Here is a 20,682-nt window from a genome sequence, read left to right on the forward strand (position 1 = left end):
GGTACTTGACCACTGAGCTATATCCCCAATCCTTTATTTTGAGACAGGGTCTTGCCAGGTTGCTGAGACTGAATTCAGCAACTTGAGATCCTCTTTCTTCAACCTCCTGGGTTGCTGGGATTACAGGCATGCACCACCACTTAACCAATAGGTTTGTTTTTGTCTTGTCTTGAATAAAAATCATAGTTTCCTGTTTTTTTTTTTTTTTTAAGTGTTTCATCATTTTTTTGTTGAAAAGTGGATATTTTAAATAATGTAACTGATTTTTTTTTTAATAGTTCCTGATTTCTTCTTTTTTAATTTATTTAATTTTGAGACATAGTCTCACTGTGTCACTCTCAGGCTTGCCTAAAACTCCTGAGTTCAAGTGTCCTTTACCCTCAGCCTCCTGTGTAGCTGCGACTGCAGCTGTGTGCCACTACACTTAGCTCTCCCCCCACCCCAAGTAATTTTTCTAGATTTAAACCATCAACTCTGCCTTGTAGTGTGCAGCTGCTGCTATCTCTGTTTAGTTGTTTTTGTTTCTGTTTTTCCTTTTAACTTGTTTTTAGCTTGGTTTCTTAGTATTGACTTTTTTTTCCCAATAACTTTATTTTATTTATTTATTTTTTATGTGGTGCTGAGGATCGAACCCAGTGCCTCACACATTGCTAGGTAAGTGCTCTACCACTGAGCCACAACCCCAGCCCCTCAGTATTGACTTCCTTCTTTTTCATTCCAGAGCTTGAACCCAGGGGTGCTTAACCACTGAGCTACATCATCAGTCCTTTTTTATTTTAAGACAGGGTCTTACTGAGTTGCTTAGGGCCTAAGTTGCTGAGGCTGACTTTGAACTTGTGATCCTCCTGCCTCAGCTTCCCAAGCTGCTGGGATTACAGGTGTGTACCACCCACCCAGCTTGACTTTTTTCTTATTTTATGTAATTTGGCTGCTAAGTTTATGGAGCATGCACTCACAGTTGCATTTAATACCCAAATCTCTCTTGGCTTTGGCTTTGGCTTTGGCTTTTTTACCAGGCTTTCCTCAGTCTTCTGTTCATATGCATAATTTAGCAGTCAGCCACAAATACATAAAGAAGTTATTTCAGCCTTTCTGTATTCTTTTATTTTCAGGATCTCCTTGTTAAATTTTTACTGGTTTGCTGCACATCCTAAACTAGAACTACAGCCTGGAACCATTAAATTTTCTCGTTGTCATATAACCAACCCTTCAATAGTAAATCTAAAGTTTTGACTCATTCATCTTGCTGGGGTAGGGTAGAGGTGGGAGTTCTCCCCAGCAAGCAGACTGTAAGCTCCTATCTTTCCTTATAGATGCTTTTAGTAATTTTTCAGAAGTGAGTACGTCTCAATTTCTTATTTGCCTTTGGTGAATTTTTAGTGCCCTAAAATGAAATGATTGTTTTTGACAGTTTCGTCACCCCCCCCCCCCCTTTTTTTTTTTTTCCTCTTTTTTTGTACTGGGCATTGAACTCAGGAATTCTCTACCATTGAGCTACATTCCCAACCCTTTTTATTTTATATTTTGAGACAGGGTTGGCTGGCCTTGAACTTGTGATCCTTCTGCTTCAGCCTCCCAAATAGCTGAGATTATAGGCCTGTACCACTGCACCCAGCTATTTTTGTCCAGTTTCATACTTGTTTTCTTCATAGAGGAGTTTTCTGTCTTTTCATATCACTGTTAACAGAAGTGCCAGTGTTTTGCCTATATTTTGAACTATATAAATTAAATCATATATGCTGCAAACATACTGTATACATTCTTTAGTGGCTTCTTTTTGGCATCATGTTGATGTGTGATGCTTAAATTCAGTCGTTTATTATAATATTGTAATGAACATTGTAATGAACATGCCACAACTTATTTTATTAACTACATACATTGATTTAAGTTTTTCAAAATTCAAAATAATATGCTTTAAATACGTATGTATGTGTCTTCATTTGTACATTGCAAGTTTTTTAGGATGTATTAATTCTAAGGATATGGAAATCTCAATCTTCTTGGATCATTAGTGGCTAGCAGCTTTCCAAAATGGTTTTCCAGTTTATATTTATACAATCAATGGATGACAATGTCTATTGTTCCATATCCTTGACAACACTTGGTGGTGTTTTTTAAATTTCACTTCTCAGACTACTAATAAACTCAGGGCCTACACATGCTAATCAAGAGCTCTACTTCTAAGCTATACTCCCAGCCTTCATTCTCTTAATGGTTGTCTTTTGATTCATAGAAAGTTGTTTTTGGTGGAGGTTAATGGGCTATTGAACCCAGGAGTGCTTAACCACTAAGCCATATCCCCAGCCCTTTTTTCTTTTTTTTCTTTTTTTTTTTTTTTTTGAGACAGGATCTCACTAAGTTGCTTAGGACCTAGCTAATTGCTGAGGCTGCATTTGAACTTGTGATCCTCCTGCCTCAGCCTTCTGAGCAGCTGGGATTATAGGTGTGTGGTACCACACCCTGTGATTCATAGAAAGTCTTTATATTTTTTTTTTTTTTTTTTTTTTGGTGCTGGGGATCGAACCCAGGGCCTTGTGCATGCAAGGCAAGCACTCTACTGACTGAGCTATCTCCCCAGGGCAAGTCTTTATATTCTAATTAGTCATTTGCAGTTAAGTTGCAGATATCACTCCCAGTTTATGGTTTATCTTCACCTGATGTTATGTTTCGATAAATGGAAATTCTAGTGATTTTAGCAGTTTCCTTTAGGTCAGTGGTTTTTTGTTTGTTTGTTTCTTAAATTACCTTTCCTTCCCTGAAGCTATGAAGATCATGTTTTATATTACCTTTTTATTTTGGCTTTCAATTTGTTTTATTTATTTATTTTCAGTACTAGGGATCAAACCCAGGGCTTCATACATGCTAGATAACACTCTTTTCTGAGCTATATCCCCAGTCTTGGCTTTCAATTTAAGTCTATAACCGGTTTTTGGTTTTGTTTTGTTTTGTTTTTGGTATTGGGGTTTGAACCCAGGGGTGCTTAACCCCTGAACCGCAACCACATCATCAGCCCTTTATAAGTGGCTTAAGACCTTGCTGAGATGCTGAGGCTGACTTTGAACTTGTAGTCCTCCTACCTCAGCCTCCTAAGCTGCTGAGATTACAGGCATGTGCCCCTGTACCCAGCTTGTTTTATTTCGAGACAGGACCTCACTGATTTGCTTAGGGCCTTGCTTAGTTGCCGAGGCTTTCCTCAAACTTGTGATCCTCCTGCCTCAGCCTCCCAAGTTGCTGGGATTTCTGGCATGTTCTACCATGCCCAGCTTTTTTTAATTTTGAGACATGATCCACATTGCTTGAGGCTGGCCTCAGAATTTGTTGTCTTCCTGCCTCAGCCTCTTAAGCTGTCATGTGCCATTCATCACACTTATATGTTATCCTTATCAGTGTAAATTTTTATATTTTTGTGAATTTTTATGTCTTAAGTTCATTAAAATTACTTTGTCATCATTGTTCTTTATGAATGCCTTTGTTCTTTTTTTTTTTTTTTTTTTTTTTTTTGTGGTACTGGGGATTGAAATCAGGAGCCCTGGGTCTGGGGTTGTAGCTCGGGTAGAGTGCTTGTCTTGCACATGTGAGGCTCTGGGTTTGGTCCTCGTACCACATAAAAATAAGAAAATAAAGGTATTGTGTCCATCTACAACTTAAAAAAAAAAAAAAAGGAAAGAAAGAAGTCAGGAGTCCTTTACCACTGAGGTACATCCCTAGTCCTTTTTAGTTTTTATTTTGAGACAGTCCATTTCCAAGGTTGGCCTCAAACTTAAATTCCTTCTGCCTTTACTTGGGATTATATCAGTGATATGCTTGCCTAATATGCCCATTGCCCTAAGTTCAGTCCCTAGCACTGCAAAAAAATAAATATTTTGCTTAATTTATTAGCCACATTTCATTTTTTAAGTTACACAAATAATTCATCAATGAATTATTGCTATTATAGTTCAGATATATAGTGAAAACCCCAAATCATGTAGATCAGCACGTTTTTCAGAGGTAAGCACTCTTACCCATTTATTATGCATCTTTCTAGACCTTTTATGTACCTTAACATGTATATATCTCTAGATTGTACAAAATTGCTATTGATAACGCTTCTGTGATATTGCTTTTTAAAAAGTAACTTAGTTCTTGAATTCTTAGAAATTTTTGTTCATAGGTCTCTTATACTTAGTAGAGTTCTTTTCCATAGGTGATGCTGGCAGCAGAACTCCAAAAGATCAGAAGGTGAGTTGGGGTAGGTGGGGGAAGGTTGAGAGATATGAATTTGAAAATGGATGAAGCTAGGCTGGGGGTGTAGCTCAGAGATAGATTACTTGCCTTATACACACAGGGCCTTGGGTTCAGTTCCCAGCACTGCAAAAGAAAAAAGAAAATGGTTGAAATTTTTGGCCTGAGCTATCAGTTTAGCTATCAATATATTCATCCTATAATCTGCCATGAGGATTGTAGTCCTCTAATAGATATCATAAGAATGCAAAAGGAGGTTACCAAGAAATGCCATCTACTGCGTTCTTTATGAAAGTAAAATTTAACAGTATTCTGCTAGGGGAGATTAATCAAGAAAATTGTCCTAAAGTTGACTTCAAAATCAGGTTTATAAGAAAGTGCAGTTTTTGCTTGGTAAAGTAACTGTGAGCTTCCAAATATAGCTCATTTCATTTTGTTTTATGAAAGGTAAGTTAATAAGTTATTTCTTATTCTCTTTTTTTTTTTTTTTTCTTTGCAGCTGGGTCTTAAACCCGTGACCTTTCATGTGTTAGGCAAACACTCAGCCACTGACCTATATCCCCAGTTGTCTCAAGTTATTTCTAATCTCATCTACTTCCCTGCAGCTCCGTGAGGCTATGGCTGCCTTAAGAAAATCAGCCCAGGATGTCCAGAAGTTCATGGATGCTGTCAATAAGAAGAGCAGTTCCCAGGATTTACATAAAGGTTAGGGGCAAGGAATATCTGGGTAGAGATGGGAGGTAAATTCTTACAAAGATTTCATGGGTATCCAACTTTGCTTTATGTTTCAAAATCCTTTTCCACTTATGTGGGTTTCTTTTAGCACCACAGGCAGGCTGTCCATTGTCAACATTAGGATTATTTGTGATTCTTTTCACTTGCCTGCTTAAGCCTTTTGTCTGCTGATTGTGACATACCAGTCTCATCCTTACAAGGTGTCATATCCCAATTATACTGATGCTGAGTTTCCAGTGTATGATGTTTTTATCTAAATACTTTTTAGCTGCCTACATTGGGACTATTTCCATGTTCTTGAGTACTTTTTCCAGGTGGAGATTAGGGGGGAGAAAGTAACTCACTATTACAAAAAGTTCTGAGGCAAGTTTTGTAGGAAGGGGGGAAACGTTTTATTGAGTCATAGTTACTATTGTTGTTAATAAGGAGTTGGAGCTTTTCATGCTAGTGCATGCCTGTAATCCCAGTGGCTCAAGAGGATTGTAAGTTCAATGCCAGCCTCAGCAATTTAACAAGGCCCTAAGCAACTTAGCAAGACCCTATATATAAAAAGGTCTGGGATGTGGTTCAGTGGATAAGTGCCCCTGGGTTCAGTCCCCAGTAGCAAAAAAAAAGGAGTTGAAAATACTAGGTTAAAGTGACATGGACATTGTAAACTTCAGTTGTTATTTATGTTAGCATAAATAGTTACCTACTTCTTGTGTTTCTGCTTTTGGCCAAATAAAAAGCAAAGATGGCTAAGGATCATCCAGATGTGGTGTCACATGCCTGTAGTTCTAGGTACTCAGGAGGCTGAGGCAAGAGGATCACAAGTTCAAAGCCATCCTGGGCAATTTAATAAGACCTTGTCTCAAAATAAAATAACAAGGAGCTGGGGTAGAGCACTTGCCTGTCACACGTGAGGCCTTGGGTTCACTCCCCAGCACTGGAATTGAGGCGTAGTATTTAAGGAACAAAGGTTACCTCATTTTCCCTGAGGACCTGTTCACCTTTCTGTTTTCTGCCAGCCTGCGGCATGACTCTTTGGAACAACTTTGCTTTCCTCTATAGGAACCTTGAGTCAGATGTCTGGAGAACTGAGCAAAGATGGTGACCTGATAGTCAGCATGCGGATTCTTGGCAAGAAGAGAACTAAGACATGGCACAAAGGCACCCTTATTGCCATACAGACAGTTGGTATGTTCAAGTTAGAGAAAGCACTAATGAAAGGCAACATGTAGGTCTACTACAGATTGTTTCTTTTCCCCCACAGCCTTTGCTATTGTCTTTCATACGTCTCGTGGGAAGGGCTTGCGTAGAAAGTGACAGTTTTACATTTGTTTTTCTTTTACTCAGGGCCAGGGAAGAAATATAAGGTGAAATTTGACAACAAAGGAAAGAGTCTGCTTTCAGGGAACCATATTGCCTATGATTACCACCCTCCTGCTGACAAGCTATATGTGGGTAGTCGAGTGGTGGCCAAATACAAAGATGGGAATCAGGTGTGGCTGTATGCTGGCATTGTGGCTGAGACACCAAACGTCAAAAATAAGCTCAGGTACATAGGTGGGGGATTGTAAAGACTGGGAGCATAGTGTCTGCCCTATTCTTACAGAATTGGGTTTTATGTTCTTAGTCCCCAGAGGCCAGAAACTAAGTTCAAGACCTGCCTAGTCAACTTAATGAGACTCTTTCTTAAAAGAATAATGACCAGGGTTGTAGCTCAGTGATAGAGCTCTGTTTAGCATGTGCAAAGCCTGAGTTCAATCACTGGTGCCACAAAAAGTGGGGGAAAAACACAGTGTGGTTTAAAAAGGAATAAGAAATTCATATAGAAGGAAGGAATGGAGAATAAATGGTTGGCAGCATAGTAATATGCCAGAGAAACAATTGGCATAGGAATGATTTTTGAAAAAGTAATATGTTGGTTAGGTTAAGGGAAAATTCTTAATTGGGGGTGAGTAGAACGGAATTTCTTTGGTTGAGTGTATCCTATTGTGATCCAGAAATGATTCTATGATAAAGTAATCTGCAGGTGTGTTAAATACAATAACCCTCCTCTCTTTCTGTTATCACTCTTCCCTTACAGGTTTCTTATTTTCTTTGACGATGGGTATGCTTCCTATGTCACACAGTCAGAACTCTATCCCATTTGCCGGCCACGTGAGTGTCCCTCCATTCTTCCTTACCTTTGCCAATTTTTTTTTCTGTGTCTTGCATTTTTTCTTAAGATTCCCGCTTGGAAAGCTTTATTGTTTGGGGGTTTCCAGTCTTAAAAAGCATAAGTTTAGTTAATGTGGATAATAAATACAGTTTTATTATCCATTTCTATGCCTGAGTCTTTGTAGCCAGAATGAGACAATAGAAGATCATAACTGACCTTGGTTCAGACTGCTTTTATTATTAAAGTGTTTTGATTTCATTTCTAAGTGACTGATGTTTGAAAACATGTTCTTTCCTAGTCTCATGTTTGACCTAATGTTTCTATAAACAGAGACTGTGTTACATGGAGTTCCATAGTCCTCTGTACTTGTTTCTGTGACGTGGGTACAGACACCTACAGAAGTGACCATTTTTAATTGCAGAGGAATCAAATAACATAGCAGTTTGTATATAATATGGCAGTAAAATACATTTAGATTCCCTTAAAAATTTAATACTGGGGGTTGGGGTTGTAGCTCAGTGACAGAGTGCTTGCCTAGCATATGTAGGGCACTGGGTTCAATTCTTGGCACTGCTTATAAATAAAAAAAATAAAGGTCCATTGACAAACTAAAAAAAAAAAAAATTTAATATTGGAAGCCAGGTATTGTGTAACATGCCTATAATCCCAGTGACTTGGGAGCTGGGACAGGAGACTCACAAGCTCAAGGCCAGCCTCAGCGATTTAGTTGAGGCCTTGAGCAACTTAGTGAGACCCTGTCTCAAATTAAAAAGGGCTAGGGATGTGGCTCAGTGGTTAAGTGACCATGGATTCAATTCCTGCTACCAAAAATTAAAAAATAAACACAGTGGAGTTTTATTTGGTCATAAAAGACGAAAAAATTTAATATGGCTGGGTGTGGTGGCTCACACCTATAATCTCAGCCTCTTGGGAGGCTGAGGCAGGAGGATTTCAAGCTCAATGCTAGCTTTGGCAAATTAGCAAGACCCTGTCTCAAAAAATAAAAAGGGGAGTTGTAGCTCAGTGGTGGAGCACTTACCTAGCACATGTGAGGCGCTGGGTTCGATCCTCAGCATCATATAAAAATAAATAAATAAAGATATGTCCATCTGCAACTAAAATAAATAAATAAGAATTAAATTTAAAGAATAAAAAGGGCTAGGGTTGAAGCTGAGAGGTAGAACACCACTGGATTCAGTCCCTAGGCAGGAGGTTGTGGGGTGGTGGATTTAGTGAGTGAGAAGGAAAATTTTTAAAATTTCATGATGCCACCTGATTTTTGTTTTATTTACCACTAGATTTACATGAACAAGTTGAGAAAACTTTCTACTTGAAAAATGCCCTTTTGTATGAAATGAGCAAATCACGGGTGTTTATTGGTTAATTTAGTGTTTACTTGATTTGTGTGCATTTATGTACTAAGTTTGGTATTTAAGTGGTCTTGGTTTTTACTTCCCTTGAAGTTATGGTATCTTTATTTTTTTTCCCTCTCTTAACTTGAAAAATACAAGTGTGTCTTAGTCACCCTTTTCCCTCTATCAAGTCATGTCCTACCTACCCTCTCTCAGCTCTCCTTCTTCCTTGGGACAGTGAAAAAGACTTGGGAGGACATTGAAGACATCTCCTGCCGAGACTTCATAGAGGAGTATATCACTGCTTACCCCAACCGACCCATGGTGCTGCTCAAGAGCGGCCAGCTTATCAAGACTGAGTGGGAAGGCACATGGTGGAAATCCCGAGTTGAGGAAGTGGATGGCAGCCTAGTCAGAATCCTCTTCCTGGTACTGTTTTCCTAGAGTTGGAGGCAGTTTTCAGGGTGGGATTGGTTGATGGAGGCGGAATAGGCAATAAAGAGGACCTGGGGATGTAGAGAGATAGAGTGCTTGCCTAGCATACTTAAGTCCTTGGGTTTAATCCTCAGAAACACACACAAGGGGAAAAAAAAAAAAAAAAAAAAAAATATTGAGATTGATTTCATATCGATTCATAGTTTTCCTCTTTCTTATCTTCCTGTCTTTTCCAATCTTTGCTTTTCCTTTTATTTTGTCCTATTTTTCCTTTACAGATAGAAAGTAAAAATAAATTCCCCAAAGTTAATTCCCTAAATTTAATAATGACACTAATCTGTATGGTTTTGATTTTTTTTTTTTTTTTCCTCTAAGGGTATTCATACTATGTGTAGGTACAAAGAAGGCAGCCCTTTTCATTTTTCCAAGATTAGGCTTTTGGTGCAGTAGTGGGATAAAGAACTCAAGGAATTAGAGGTTTTGATCTTTCAAAGCTCAATTTAACTTAGATCTTTTGTACCCATCCTCTTGTCCTCTTTTCCCGTGTCACCTATTTTCTAGGATTAATCTGTGTTATCTCAGCCATTTTTATCCTAAGGCTTTATGATCTTTGTCACATTTTTTATACTCTATGTAGACATCTGTCTCTTGTGTAAATTTTTTTGTGGGGTGAGGGAGATGGGGCCTTGCTATAGCCCAGGCTTAACTTGAACTCCTGGGCTCAAGCAGTTCTCCTACCTCAGACCTCCCAAATAGCTGGGACTCCAGGTGCTCATGTCACTGTGCTAGTGTTCTCTAATTCCTTGAACACAGAGTATTTGTTTTTCTTTATATTCCTGCTACCTATCATGGGGCCTGGTACATAAATTTATTGAATGGATAAGGAGTTCAAGGCTCATCAGTGAGATTTCTCAGGGGTGGCACATGGTTTTTATTCTCCAAAAATGACAGGAAAGTTTTTAACCTCTAGCCCATTTTACCCTGTCCTCCTTCCCTCCTGTCCCTAGGATGACAAAAGATGTGAGTGGATCTATCGAGGCTCTACACGACTGGAGCCCATGTTCAGCATGAAGACATCTTCAGCCTCTGCACTGGAGAAAAAGCAAGGGGGACAGCTCAGGACACGTCCAAATATGGGTATGTTCTAAAGATATGTGGGGAAAGGAAGAAAGAGCGCAGCTTATATACATTAGGTATTCTTTGTTTACCAGGATGACATTACTGACTCATTGGAAACAGGATGTGTACCCTGAGTTATTTGCAGTAGTGGTAATGAATTTGTGGTGCTGTCTGAATTGCTATGGCCTCTTTTTTTTTTTGTTCTAAATAGCCACATAAAAATGTGGAACAACTGGCTTAGGTTAGGTAGTGGTGATAGTTACCTCCATTGTTCATGTGAGAATTGTCTGGTTTCTGTGTTATAAAAAAAAATTAAAGCCCAGACTGATTTTTAGTTTCAGTTTTCATGTTCCTTTCATACTTTCTGATTGATTATTTTTCCAACATTAGTTGATTGAAGAATGCATTTTTCAAATTCAAGAAGCTTTACATAATAAATGGGGTGAATTGTCTGAGGCAGGAAGAAAGCCATGCAGATTTTAGATTTCCCCCTCAAAAATAAATAATAATTGGAACTGATGATCTTAGCATTTACTCAGAATCTTTCTTTTTTAGTACCAGGAACGCTTAACCACTGAGTCACATCCCCAGCCGATTATTATTACTATTTTTTTTCCCCCCCAGAAAGGTCTCACTAAATTTGCCTAGTTCCTGAGACTGGTCTCAAAATTGTGAGCCTCCTTTCTTAGCCTCCCAAGTTGCTGGGATTACAGGTGTGCACTCAGGGCTCCAAACCTTTCCATTACTACTTTTTTGTACTGCGTGAGTTGAGGATCAGGCATGTGAATGAATGCAGCTGACACAGCTATCATCTCAGTGATCGTTTTCCTTTTTCCTATAGGTGCTGTGAGGAGCAAAGGCCCTGTTGTCCAGTACACACAGGATCTGACCAGTACTGGAACCCAGTTCAAACCAGTGGAGCCCCCACAGCCTACAGCTCCTACAGCTCCACCTGCCCCCTCTGTCCCACCTGCTTCACCTCTGTCCCCCCAGGCAGGTGACAACGAGTGAGTGCTATTTGTTCTTTTTTCTTAATTTTCTTTCTCTTATATTCTGTGTCCCTTACTATACAGTCTTCTCTCAAATCTCCTAGAAGCTTGGAAAGCCAGCTTGCTCAGTCACGGAAGCAGGTAGCCAAAAAGAGCACATCCTTCCGACCAGGATCTGTGGGTTCTGGTCATTCCTCTCCTACGTCTCCTGCACTCAGTGAAAATGCCCCTGGTGGGAAACCTGGGATCAGTCAGACTTACAGGTGAGAAAATCTTGGCTTTTTTTGGGCATGTTGGCAACATGAACTGAGTGTTTACTGTGTAGGAAAAATACCTTGGCTCTAGGGGGCTAGAGTTTAAAGTTATGATGGTGAGGAGCTTGAATTTAAAAAGGAAGCTAACCTTCGATGTTTCTGAGACACAGAAAACAATAATTAAATTAGAAACTGGATGTTTAGAAATACAGTATCACCAGAAAGTCATTTTGTCAGAAATTTTCATTGAATTCAGTGTCATCATTACTACAACAGAAAAGAGACACCACCTCTTTCTGAGTTCTAGGAGTTCATAAAGATTTTACGTGCACATAGCAAAGCATTAGTAGCAGACTGGACTCTTAATTAATTTCATAATTCCCAGGCAAATACATTGTAGTAATAGGTCTACTCTTGAAATAGTGATGTTATCAGTTAGTGAGTAGTAACTAGAGATTGTCACTGCCAGTTTTGGTACAGCAAGGGAAGATCTGACTTTCTTATGTCATCTTTAGCTTCTGGTACACAGCTATTTGAATAATGAGAGGAATGGCTTAGCTAGCTGAAGGAATAATTATACAACAGAGAGGTCCTTTTGTTGTCTGATTTGATATCTTGCATCTCATTTGCAGATCGCCATTAGGCTCAACAACCTCTGCCCCAGCACCTCCAGCCCCTCCAGCCCCTCCAGGTCCTCCAGGTCCTCCAGGTCCTCCAGGTCCTCCAGCCCCTCCAGCCCCTCCAGCCCCTCCAGCTCTTCCAGCTCCTCCAGCCCCTCCAGCCCCTCCAGCCTTCCATGGTATGCTGGAGCGGGCCCCAGCAGAGCCTTCCTACCGTGCCCCCATGGAAAAACTTTTCTACTTACCTCATGTCTGCAGCTATACTTGTCTGTCTCGGATCAGACCTATGAGGAATGAGCAGTACCGGGGGAAGAACCCTCTGTTAGTCCCACTGCTATATGACTTCCGGCGGATGACAGCCCGTCGTCGAGTTAATCGCAAGATGGGTTTTCATGTTATTTATAAGACACCTTGTGGCCTCTGCCTTCGGACAATGCAGGAGATTGAACGCTACCTTTTTGAGACTGGATGTGACTTCCTTTTCCTGGAGATGTTCTGTTTGGATCCGTATGTTCTTGTGGACCGAAAGTTTCAGCCCTATAAGCCTTTTTACTATATTTTGGACATCACTTATGGAAAGGAAGATGTTCCCCTCTCCTGTGTCAATGAAATTGACACAACTCCCCCACCTCAGGTGGCCTATAGCAAGGAACGTATCCCAGGCAAGGGTGTTTTCATTAACACAGGCCCTGAATTTCTGGTTGGCTGTGACTGTAAGGATGGGTGTCGTGACAAGTAAGTTGGGGGGTAAAGGGACATCGCGGTCCTTGCTTCCAACTTTATTATGGTTTCCTCTCTTTTCCACCTCTTCCCTTGCCTTATGTCTGTACTGCTTACTCTGTCTCCCTTTACCTCTTCTGTCAGTTGGAACTCCTGCCATGAGGTCCCTGAAAGTTGAAGTAGGGAGGCCAGAATCTGATGTGACCCCACTGAGTAACTCTGTCTTATGTTTCTTTGTCTCATCTTTCCCCCTTTTATTCTGCTTTCTTCCATCTTTCAGTAATCTCTTTTTCGTTCTTTCATCTTTTCTCAATCTTACTCATGTTCTCTCTTCCTTTTTCATTTACATGCATGAAAAAAGAAAAAAGAAATCTCACTGCTTTGTCCTCATACTTTGGTTAGCACTTCTTGCCTCTGAAGGAAGTCTTACAGCTCTAGCTATTGTACCTTTTTGTTTTATACAGGTCCAAGTGTGCCTGCCATCAGCTGACTATCCAGGCTACAGCCTGCACCCCCGGCGGCCAAATCAACCCTAACTCTGGCTACCAGTACAAGAGACTAGAAGAGTGTCTGCCCACAGGGTAAGTACTCAGGATGGCAAGGCACCTCAGAGGGAAGCATACTCATCAGAAATCAAAAACTTGGAACAAAAAAAAAGCATTTTGTTAACTAAATCATGTTTCCTAAATTCCCAGCACATGTTCCTTTTTATTTTCTTGAAATGAAGACATATGATTGAATAGCTAGACTTGTTGGCTCATGCTTCTTTTTTTTTTTTTTTTTTTGCGGTGCTGGGGACCAACTGAGCTATATCCCCAGCCCTGGTTCATGCTTATAATCCCAGCAACTTGGGAAGGCGGAGGCAGGAGGATTGCAGATTCAAAGCCAACCTCAACAACTTAGCGAGGCTGTAAGCAACCTAGTGAGATCCTGTCTCAAAATATAAAATAAAAAGGTCTGGGGATGTGGCCCTGTGGTTGAACACTCTTGAGTTCAATCTCTGGCACCAAAAAAACAAAACAAAAAAGATTGAATAGTATCTAATAATTTTCTGTTGCAGAAAAGCTGACCTTTCATAGCTGTACAAATGTTCTAATTATTTAATCTAGCAAATGTGTTTGGAGGAGAAATAGGCAGGGACCTGATTACTTAAGGCTTTGCAACCTAGAATGAAAAGTTAGAATCAAATTCATGGTGTGATAGGACGCTATTAGAGAATTTGAAGCAGGTAAGTGATATAATCTGTCGTTTAAGATGATTCTGTCTTCTTTGTGGAGCAAAGATCTTAGGGCCACTGAAGTCAAACAGTATTAATGAGGAAATAATTATAAGTGTGTAGGCAAGAGAGAGGCAGTAGTGAGTGGGACCTGCACTAGAGTGGAGTTGGCAGTTAGAAATGAAAGAGGATAGGGTTGGTGTTGTAGCTCAGTTGTAGAGTGTGCAGTTAGCATGTACGAGGCCCTGGATTCAGTCCCCAGCACCAAGAAAACAGAGGATACATTTGGGATATATCAGGAGGTAGAGCTACAGAACTTGAAAGACTAATTATGGAGTAGAAAGAAAGGAATAGAATCAAGAACAATTCTTAAGTTTTGGGCTTAGCAGCTGACAATGCAGTGCTTTTTACTGAGATGGAAGATAAGAGGAGTTGTAGATTTGAGTGAAGTTTGCTTTCGTTTTGGCCATATTTAGTTTGAGATACCTATTGGGCAATCCAAATTCAAATATCAAGAATGCAGTGATATTTCTGAAGCAGAGTATAAAGTTAGACATATAAAGATCAGAGTTATCTGCAGTGAAGTACTATTTCAAAGTTTGAATTAAGTTCACCTACAGAGAATATTGGTAGTAGAGAAGGGGCTCAGGAGTAAGCCTCAAAATTTTAGAAGTTAAGCAGACTGTAGAGCCAAAATGTGAGACTGAGAGGGATAAGTCAGAGAAAGTGGAAGACAAGGAAATAATGGAATATAGAGTGGTAAATTAGTACATATGAACCTGAGTTAATAAATCTTAATATTTAACTAGGCATGGTGGTGCATGCCTGTAATCCTAGCAATTTGGGAGGCTAAGACAGGAGGATCGAAAGTTTGAGGCCAGTCTCAGCAACTTGGCAAGACCCTATACAACTAAGTGAAACCCTGTCTCAAAATAAAAAGGATTGGGTATGTAGCTCAGAGGTTAAGCTTTAGTCCCCAGTACAAAACAAAAAACGTAATGCTTAAAGGACATAATTAATGAAAAGGAAGGAAGAAAAACATTAAAGAAATAATTCAAAATTTCCTGTAACTGAAGGGTCTGTTGCCAGATTGAATGAGCTCTACCCCTACCATAGAGGGGTGTGGCTCTACCACCTGCCTAGCATGTACACGAGCCTAGGTTCAGTCCCCAGCTCTTCAAAAAAAAAAAAAAAAAAAAGATGGGGTGGTACACTCAGGTCCCAGCATAGTAAATGTAAATAGATCCCCCACTGAAAGACACAATCATAAAGTGTCAGAACACAAGAGGAGGGGCTGGGGATATAGCTCAGTTGGTAGAGTGCTTGCCTCACATGCATAAGGCCCTGGGTTCAATCCCCAGCACCGCAAAAAAAAATTAAAAAAACAAACAAACAAAAAAAAAAACCATAAGAGGACAAAGAGAATATTGTAAAGTATACTGGAAACTTGATGGCAATTGTACAATCTATTCAGAATTTCGAGGGGAAATCATTTTGTTTACCAAAATGAGGGGGAAAGCCAAGAAAGAAAGGCATACGTCCAGGAGACAGAGAATTCAATCTAAAGGAGGAGTGGAGGGAATGCCAAATGATAGTGAATTGACAGGGTTTTCCAGACCAGTGCCTTGTACCCGTTGGCATTGGACATTCTGACATACAGTATTATGCATGATATTGCTATAAACATCTTTATAAATCACTTCTCCCCCTTTTGAATTGTTTCCTTGGATTGTATATCAAAGAGCATATAGTTCCATAAATCCACTCACTTACATTATTACCTTATTTTTAATATTTATCCATGATATGTTTTGTGGATTTCTAGTATTCTAATAATAATCATGATTTTTTTTTTCTAACCTATTTCTAGGGTATATGAATGTAACAAACGCTGTAAATGTGATCCACACATGTGCACAAACCGATTGGTACAGCATGGACTACAGGTTCGGCTACAACTATTCAAGACACAGAACAAGGGTTGGGGTATCCGCTGCTTGGATGACATTGCGAAAGGCTCTTTTGTTTGTATTTATGCAGGTTAGTGATAAAATACAAGGGTTGCTTCCTAAAGTTGGAACATGTTCGGGAATTGAACCAGAGACAAGTTAAATACAGAATAATGTGCTTAGGGTTAGGGGTGTAACTCAGTACTAGCGTGTGTACTTAGCATGCATGAGACCGAGTTCAATCCCCAGTACCACATTTTTTAAAAAAAGAATATAGTTCTTGACATTTGAATTAGAAATAAGATGATGCAGGGATTTCTTCTGTAAAGAACATGGTAAGTGCTGGGTGCGGTGGTGTACACCTGTAATCCCAGCTACTCAGAAAGCTGAGGTAGGAAGATGGCAAGTTTATGACCAGCCTGGGCAACTTAGCAAGATGTAGTTGGGATATAGCTCAGTGGTAGAGTGTTTACCTAGCTTGTGCAAAGCCCTGGGTTTAATCCGTAGTATCACAAAAAACGAAAATAAAAGAAAAAACATGATGAGTGTTGTGCCTGTCTAGGTGGAGCAAAGAAGTATAGATGTGTTCATAAAGGCAAGAGTCAAAGGGAATGATGTTTTGGACACTGATATTTCAGACAAGCTACATGATTATAGAGTCCATTGTATCATTTTTCTTCCATATTTATCCAGAGATCTTTTTGCATAGCTGAGAACACACTTTCCATAAACAAGGTTAAGAGAAAGAAAGTAGCCAGATGTAGTGGCACATGCCTGTAATCCCAGCTACTTGGGAGGCTGAGGCTGGAAGATTGCCAGCCTGGGCAACCTGGACTGCTTAAAAATAAAAAAAAAAAGGGTCACAATGTACTTCAGTTGTATAGAACCCCTGGATTCAATCCCCAGTCCTGCAAAAAACAAAAAAACTATAGTAAACTTACCCATACACTCATAGTTGAAACACAGGTGGTATCATTAAAGACTTGAGTCTATAACAGAGATTTAGACTTGATGCTAGTGAACAGTGTATTGATGGAATGACCTTATTCTTAAAAGCCCCCATGACTCCAGAAAACCTTTCATTCTCTTTATTCTCAGGCAAAATCCTGACAGATGACTTTGCTGACAAGGAAGGTCTGGAAATGGGTGATGAGTATTTTGCAAATTTGGACCATATAGAGAGCGTGGAGAACTTCAAGGAAGGATATGAGAGTGATATCCCCTGTTCCTCTGACAGCAGTGGTGTAGATTTGAAGGACCAAGAAGATGGCAACAGTGGTACAGAGGACCCTGAAGAGTCCAATGATGATAGCTCAGATGATAACTTCTGTAAGGATGAGGACTTCAGCACCAGTTCAGTTTGGCGCAGCTATGCTACCCGGAGGCAGACCCGGGGCCAGAAGGAGAATGGATTGTCTGAGACAGCTTCCAAGGATTCTCGTCCCCCAGACCTTGGGCCCCCACATCTTCCTATCCCTTCCTCAATTCCTGTAGGGGGCTGTAATCCACCTTCCTCTGAAGAGACACCCAAGAACAAAGTGGCCTCATGGTTGAGCTGCAATAGTGTCAGTGATGGTGGTTTTGCTGACTCTGATAGCCGTTCATCTTTCAAGACTAGTGAAGGTGGGGAGGGCAGGGCTGGGGGAAATCGAGGGGAGGCTGAGAAGGCTTCTACCTCAGGAATGGTCATCAAGGATGAAGGAGACGTCAAACAAGCTAAGAAAGAGGTAAGCAGTGGCCCAAGATCAGAGCAAGGCTTTTAACTGTGGTGCAGTAACAAACTCAGTGCATTGTCACCACTAGCCATTACATGTAGATTATTTACATGACATTTCATGTATTTACATGACAAATATTTCTTGGGGCCACCTTATTATCTTCCTCAACTCAGTACATCATAGCATTTAAATAAAGACCAAATTATTTTAAAGTCACTTGGTAGGGGAGGCAGATTATCTGATTCATTTTCAAGTGAAGGATTTGTAAGTGATTTTTTTTTTTTTTTTTTTTTTAATTTAAATGGTGTTGCTAGCTGTCTACATCATTGCTTGCTTCTATTGAGGTAGAGAAACAGGCTGGGCGTGGTGGCACACACCTTAATCTGAGCTACTCAAGAGACTGAAGCAGGAGGATTGCAAGCTTAAGGCCAGCCTGGGGAATTTAACAAGACTCTGTCTCAAAATAAAATTTAAATAAAGGGCTAGGGATGTAGCCCAGTCCTGGAGCACTTGCCTAGCATGTGCAAAACCCTGGATTCATCCTCAGTACCACAAAAACAAACAAAAATTGATTTTAAAGCTGGTTGAGGTAGCAGGAATGCAGTTGTGGTAAGAGAACTACTTAGACCCAGGAGTTAAGAGATCAGCCTAGACAAAAAAGTAAAACCCCATTGCAAAAGAAAATAATTTTCAGGTCTATCTTTGATAATTGACACTTTGCACATTATAAGTGGAGGCCCCTGCTAGGGGAGTTTAGTGATGAGAATAAAAATTGTTGCTATCAAGCCAGGATGATTTTCCCATACCATCCCACTTTAGATAGTATATATACACCCTTAACTGGCTAATGGTATTTGGAAGTCATTTGAAATAGTTAAATTAATGGATTTGTTACCTTGGGCCATGAAAGCATTTAACTCTGCATTTGCTCTTTTCTAGGACCCTGATGACCGAAACAAGATGTCAGTGTAAGTGCCTTTGTGTGTGCGTGTGCGTGTGCGTGTGTGTGGGGTACTGGGAATTGAACCCAGGTGTGCTCTACCACAGAACTACATCCCCAGCCATTTTATTATTTATTTTTTTGAGACAGGGTCTAAATTACCAAGACTAACCTCAAAAACTTCTGATTTTCCTGCCTCAGCCTTCCCCAGTAGCTGAGATTATAGGTGTGCACCATCCTGCTGTTTTCCAAATCTGCCTTCACTTGTACATACTCTAAAGAAAACAGCCTATAGCCTCACCCCTTCTCAATCTCTTCCTGTCCCCCATCAGAGTTACTGAAAGCACTCGAAATTATGGTTACAATCCTTCTCCTGTGAAGCCTGAAGGACTTCGACGCCCACCTAGTAAGACTAGTATGCATCAGAGCCGGCGACTCATGGCCTCAGCCCAGTCCAACCCTGATGTAAGTGACCTTCTCAAACTGTATCTTAACTGGTCTTCTATTATTCAGAGCCAAGTAAAGGAACATGGAACAGTCTCACCTCATCAAGTCTTTCACTATAATTATTGTCTCTCTTCTTGCTTCTTTGACCTTGACTTCCTGTCTTGTTCTCTTTGATTCAACATCTTACCTTAGTCTTTCTAAAGTCTCAGCCCCTTTTGTCATACCATAAGTAAAAGCAAGAATTTGAAGGGGCCTTTTCATTTACTCATCTTTCTCCTTCTCACCCTTCTGCTTCCCCAGGATGTCCTGACACTGTCCAGCAGCACAGAAAGTGAGGGGGAAAGTGGAACCAGCCGAAAGCCCACTCCTGGTCAGACGTCAGCCGCAGCAGTTGACAGTGATGATATCCAGACCATCTCCTCTGGCTCTGAAGGGGATGACTTTGAGGACAAGAAGAACATGTCTGGTAGTCTAGAAAATTTGGGGGAGTGGTAGGAAGAAACAGTAGAAAGTAGAGCTTTTTCTTTTTCTTTTTTTAAAGGAAGCTAAAGTAGGGGAGTCAGGAAGACAGATCCTAAAAGTTGAAGAATTTTTGGGAGGGCTCACTTTGTCTAAGCTAAACTTATTAACATATTTAACATGTCCCCTTCCTCTCTTCAGTTCCCTACTTTTTCCCTTAGCTTCTTTGCCTAGCAGATCTAATCCTGCTTGAATAAAATGGCCACTTAAGTCTTTGCCTGAGACCTAGCTTATTGGTATTCTTGAGCTGCTACATGTGGGTTAAGAATGAGAATAGGTGCGCTAGAGATGTAGCTCAGTGGTAGAGTACTTGCCTAGCATGTGATAGACTTGGGGTTCCATCTCTAGCACTGCAAAATAAAACGGTGGAGAGTGTGAGTAAGAACATGCAGTCGTGAATTGGAATGGGTCCTGATCCCATTCTCCTTCCTCTCCAGGTCCAACAAAGCGCCAGGTGGCAGTAAAATCAACCCGGGGCTTTGCTCTTAAATCAACCCATGGGATTGCCATTAAATCAACCAACATGGCCTCTGTGGACAAGGGGGAAAGTGCACCTGTTCGGAAGAACACACGCCAGTTCTATGATGGTGAAGAGTCTTGCTACATCATTGATGCCAAGCTTGAAGGCAACCTGGGCCGCTACCTCAATGTAAGATCCCTTTCCCCTGCCTCTAGATGTTTCAGTTATCCTGAGGTTGGTCCCCAAATTTCTGGTTCTTTTAACATACTGCATGAACTTTTACATAGTTGATATACATTAGTTGATTTCAAAGGATCTTAAAGAGGTAGCTTTCTTTCAAAACATGCCTGCTATAATGGGGTCAGTCAGATACCATCATTTTCTTCCAACTCTCACTTTTATTGCTTTGGTTCTGATTCAGTGCTGTCCTTAAACTTACAGCACAGTTGCAGCCCCAACCTGTTTGTTCAGAATGTCTTCGTGGATACCCATGATCTTCGCTTCCCTTGGGTGGCCTTCTTTGCCAGCAAGTAAGAGGGAATTAGGAGAGGGGATGACTGGGAGGGGCAAAAAACAGTAAAATTCTATTTCCCAAACCTCAGTGTTTTTCATCATGGGGGAGCCCTGCCTGTGACACTGTATCTTCCAGAATTTTCTGTCTTTTAAGGAACAAAGAGCTGAATCCTGTTCACAGCTGTGCCCCTGCGGCACAGAACACACTAGGGACAAATGGGATGCAGTCAGAGGTTACAGATGTTTGGGAGCTGTGCTTTACCTCCATGGTCCAGCTCCATGAATACATTCTTTTTTTGTATATGTATATTTTGGTTTAGTTGTAG

At 40.5% G+C, this 20,682-nt stretch overlaps 1 protein-coding gene across 8 annotated transcripts in view; it reads left to right on the forward strand.

Moving 5' to 3' along the window:
* Positions 1 to 20,682, forward strand: part of SETDB1 (SET domain bifurcated histone lysine methyltransferase 1) — a 31,055-nt gene that overhangs the window by 9,059 nt on the left and 1,314 nt on the right. For 3 of the 8 annotated variants that reach the window (XM_079107070.1, XM_079107071.1, XM_079107069.1), the window contains 19 exons: positions 625 to 654; positions 4,190 to 4,224; positions 4,833 to 4,932; positions 6,013 to 6,138; positions 6,298 to 6,499; positions 7,031 to 7,104; positions 8,696 to 8,886; positions 9,900 to 10,029; positions 10,853 to 11,018; positions 11,105 to 11,263; positions 11,887 to 12,609; positions 13,059 to 13,175; positions 15,681 to 15,850; positions 16,858 to 17,486; positions 18,417 to 18,445; positions 18,750 to 18,882; positions 19,165 to 19,330; positions 19,821 to 20,032; positions 20,285 to 20,373. In XM_079107070.1, the coding sequence (XP_078963196.1) occupies positions 625 to 654; positions 4,190 to 4,224; positions 4,833 to 4,932; positions 6,013 to 6,138; positions 6,298 to 6,499; positions 7,031 to 7,104; positions 8,696 to 8,886; positions 9,900 to 10,029; positions 10,853 to 11,018; positions 11,105 to 11,263; positions 11,887 to 12,609; positions 13,059 to 13,175; positions 15,681 to 15,850; positions 16,858 to 17,486; positions 18,417 to 18,445; positions 18,750 to 18,882; positions 19,165 to 19,330; positions 19,821 to 20,032; positions 20,285 to 20,373 (3,481 nt within the window). Of the gene's footprint in view, positions 1 to 624; positions 655 to 674; positions 879 to 4,189; positions 4,225 to 4,832; positions 4,933 to 6,012; positions 6,139 to 6,297; positions 6,500 to 7,030; positions 7,105 to 8,695; positions 8,887 to 9,899; positions 10,030 to 10,852; positions 11,019 to 11,104; positions 11,264 to 11,886; positions 12,610 to 13,058; positions 13,176 to 15,680; positions 15,851 to 16,857; positions 17,487 to 18,416; positions 18,446 to 18,749; positions 18,883 to 19,164; positions 19,331 to 19,820; positions 20,033 to 20,284; positions 20,374 to 20,682 lie in introns of those variants that run through there. The other 5 variants (XM_079107068.1, XM_079107072.1, XM_079107067.1 and 2 more) reach the window with 4 other exon arrangements.

Source organism: Sciurus vulgaris (assembly GCF_902686455.1).
Source record: "Sciurus vulgaris genome assembly, chromosome: 1".
NCBI lineage: Eukaryota > Metazoa > Chordata > Mammalia > Rodentia > Sciuridae > Sciurus > Sciurus vulgaris.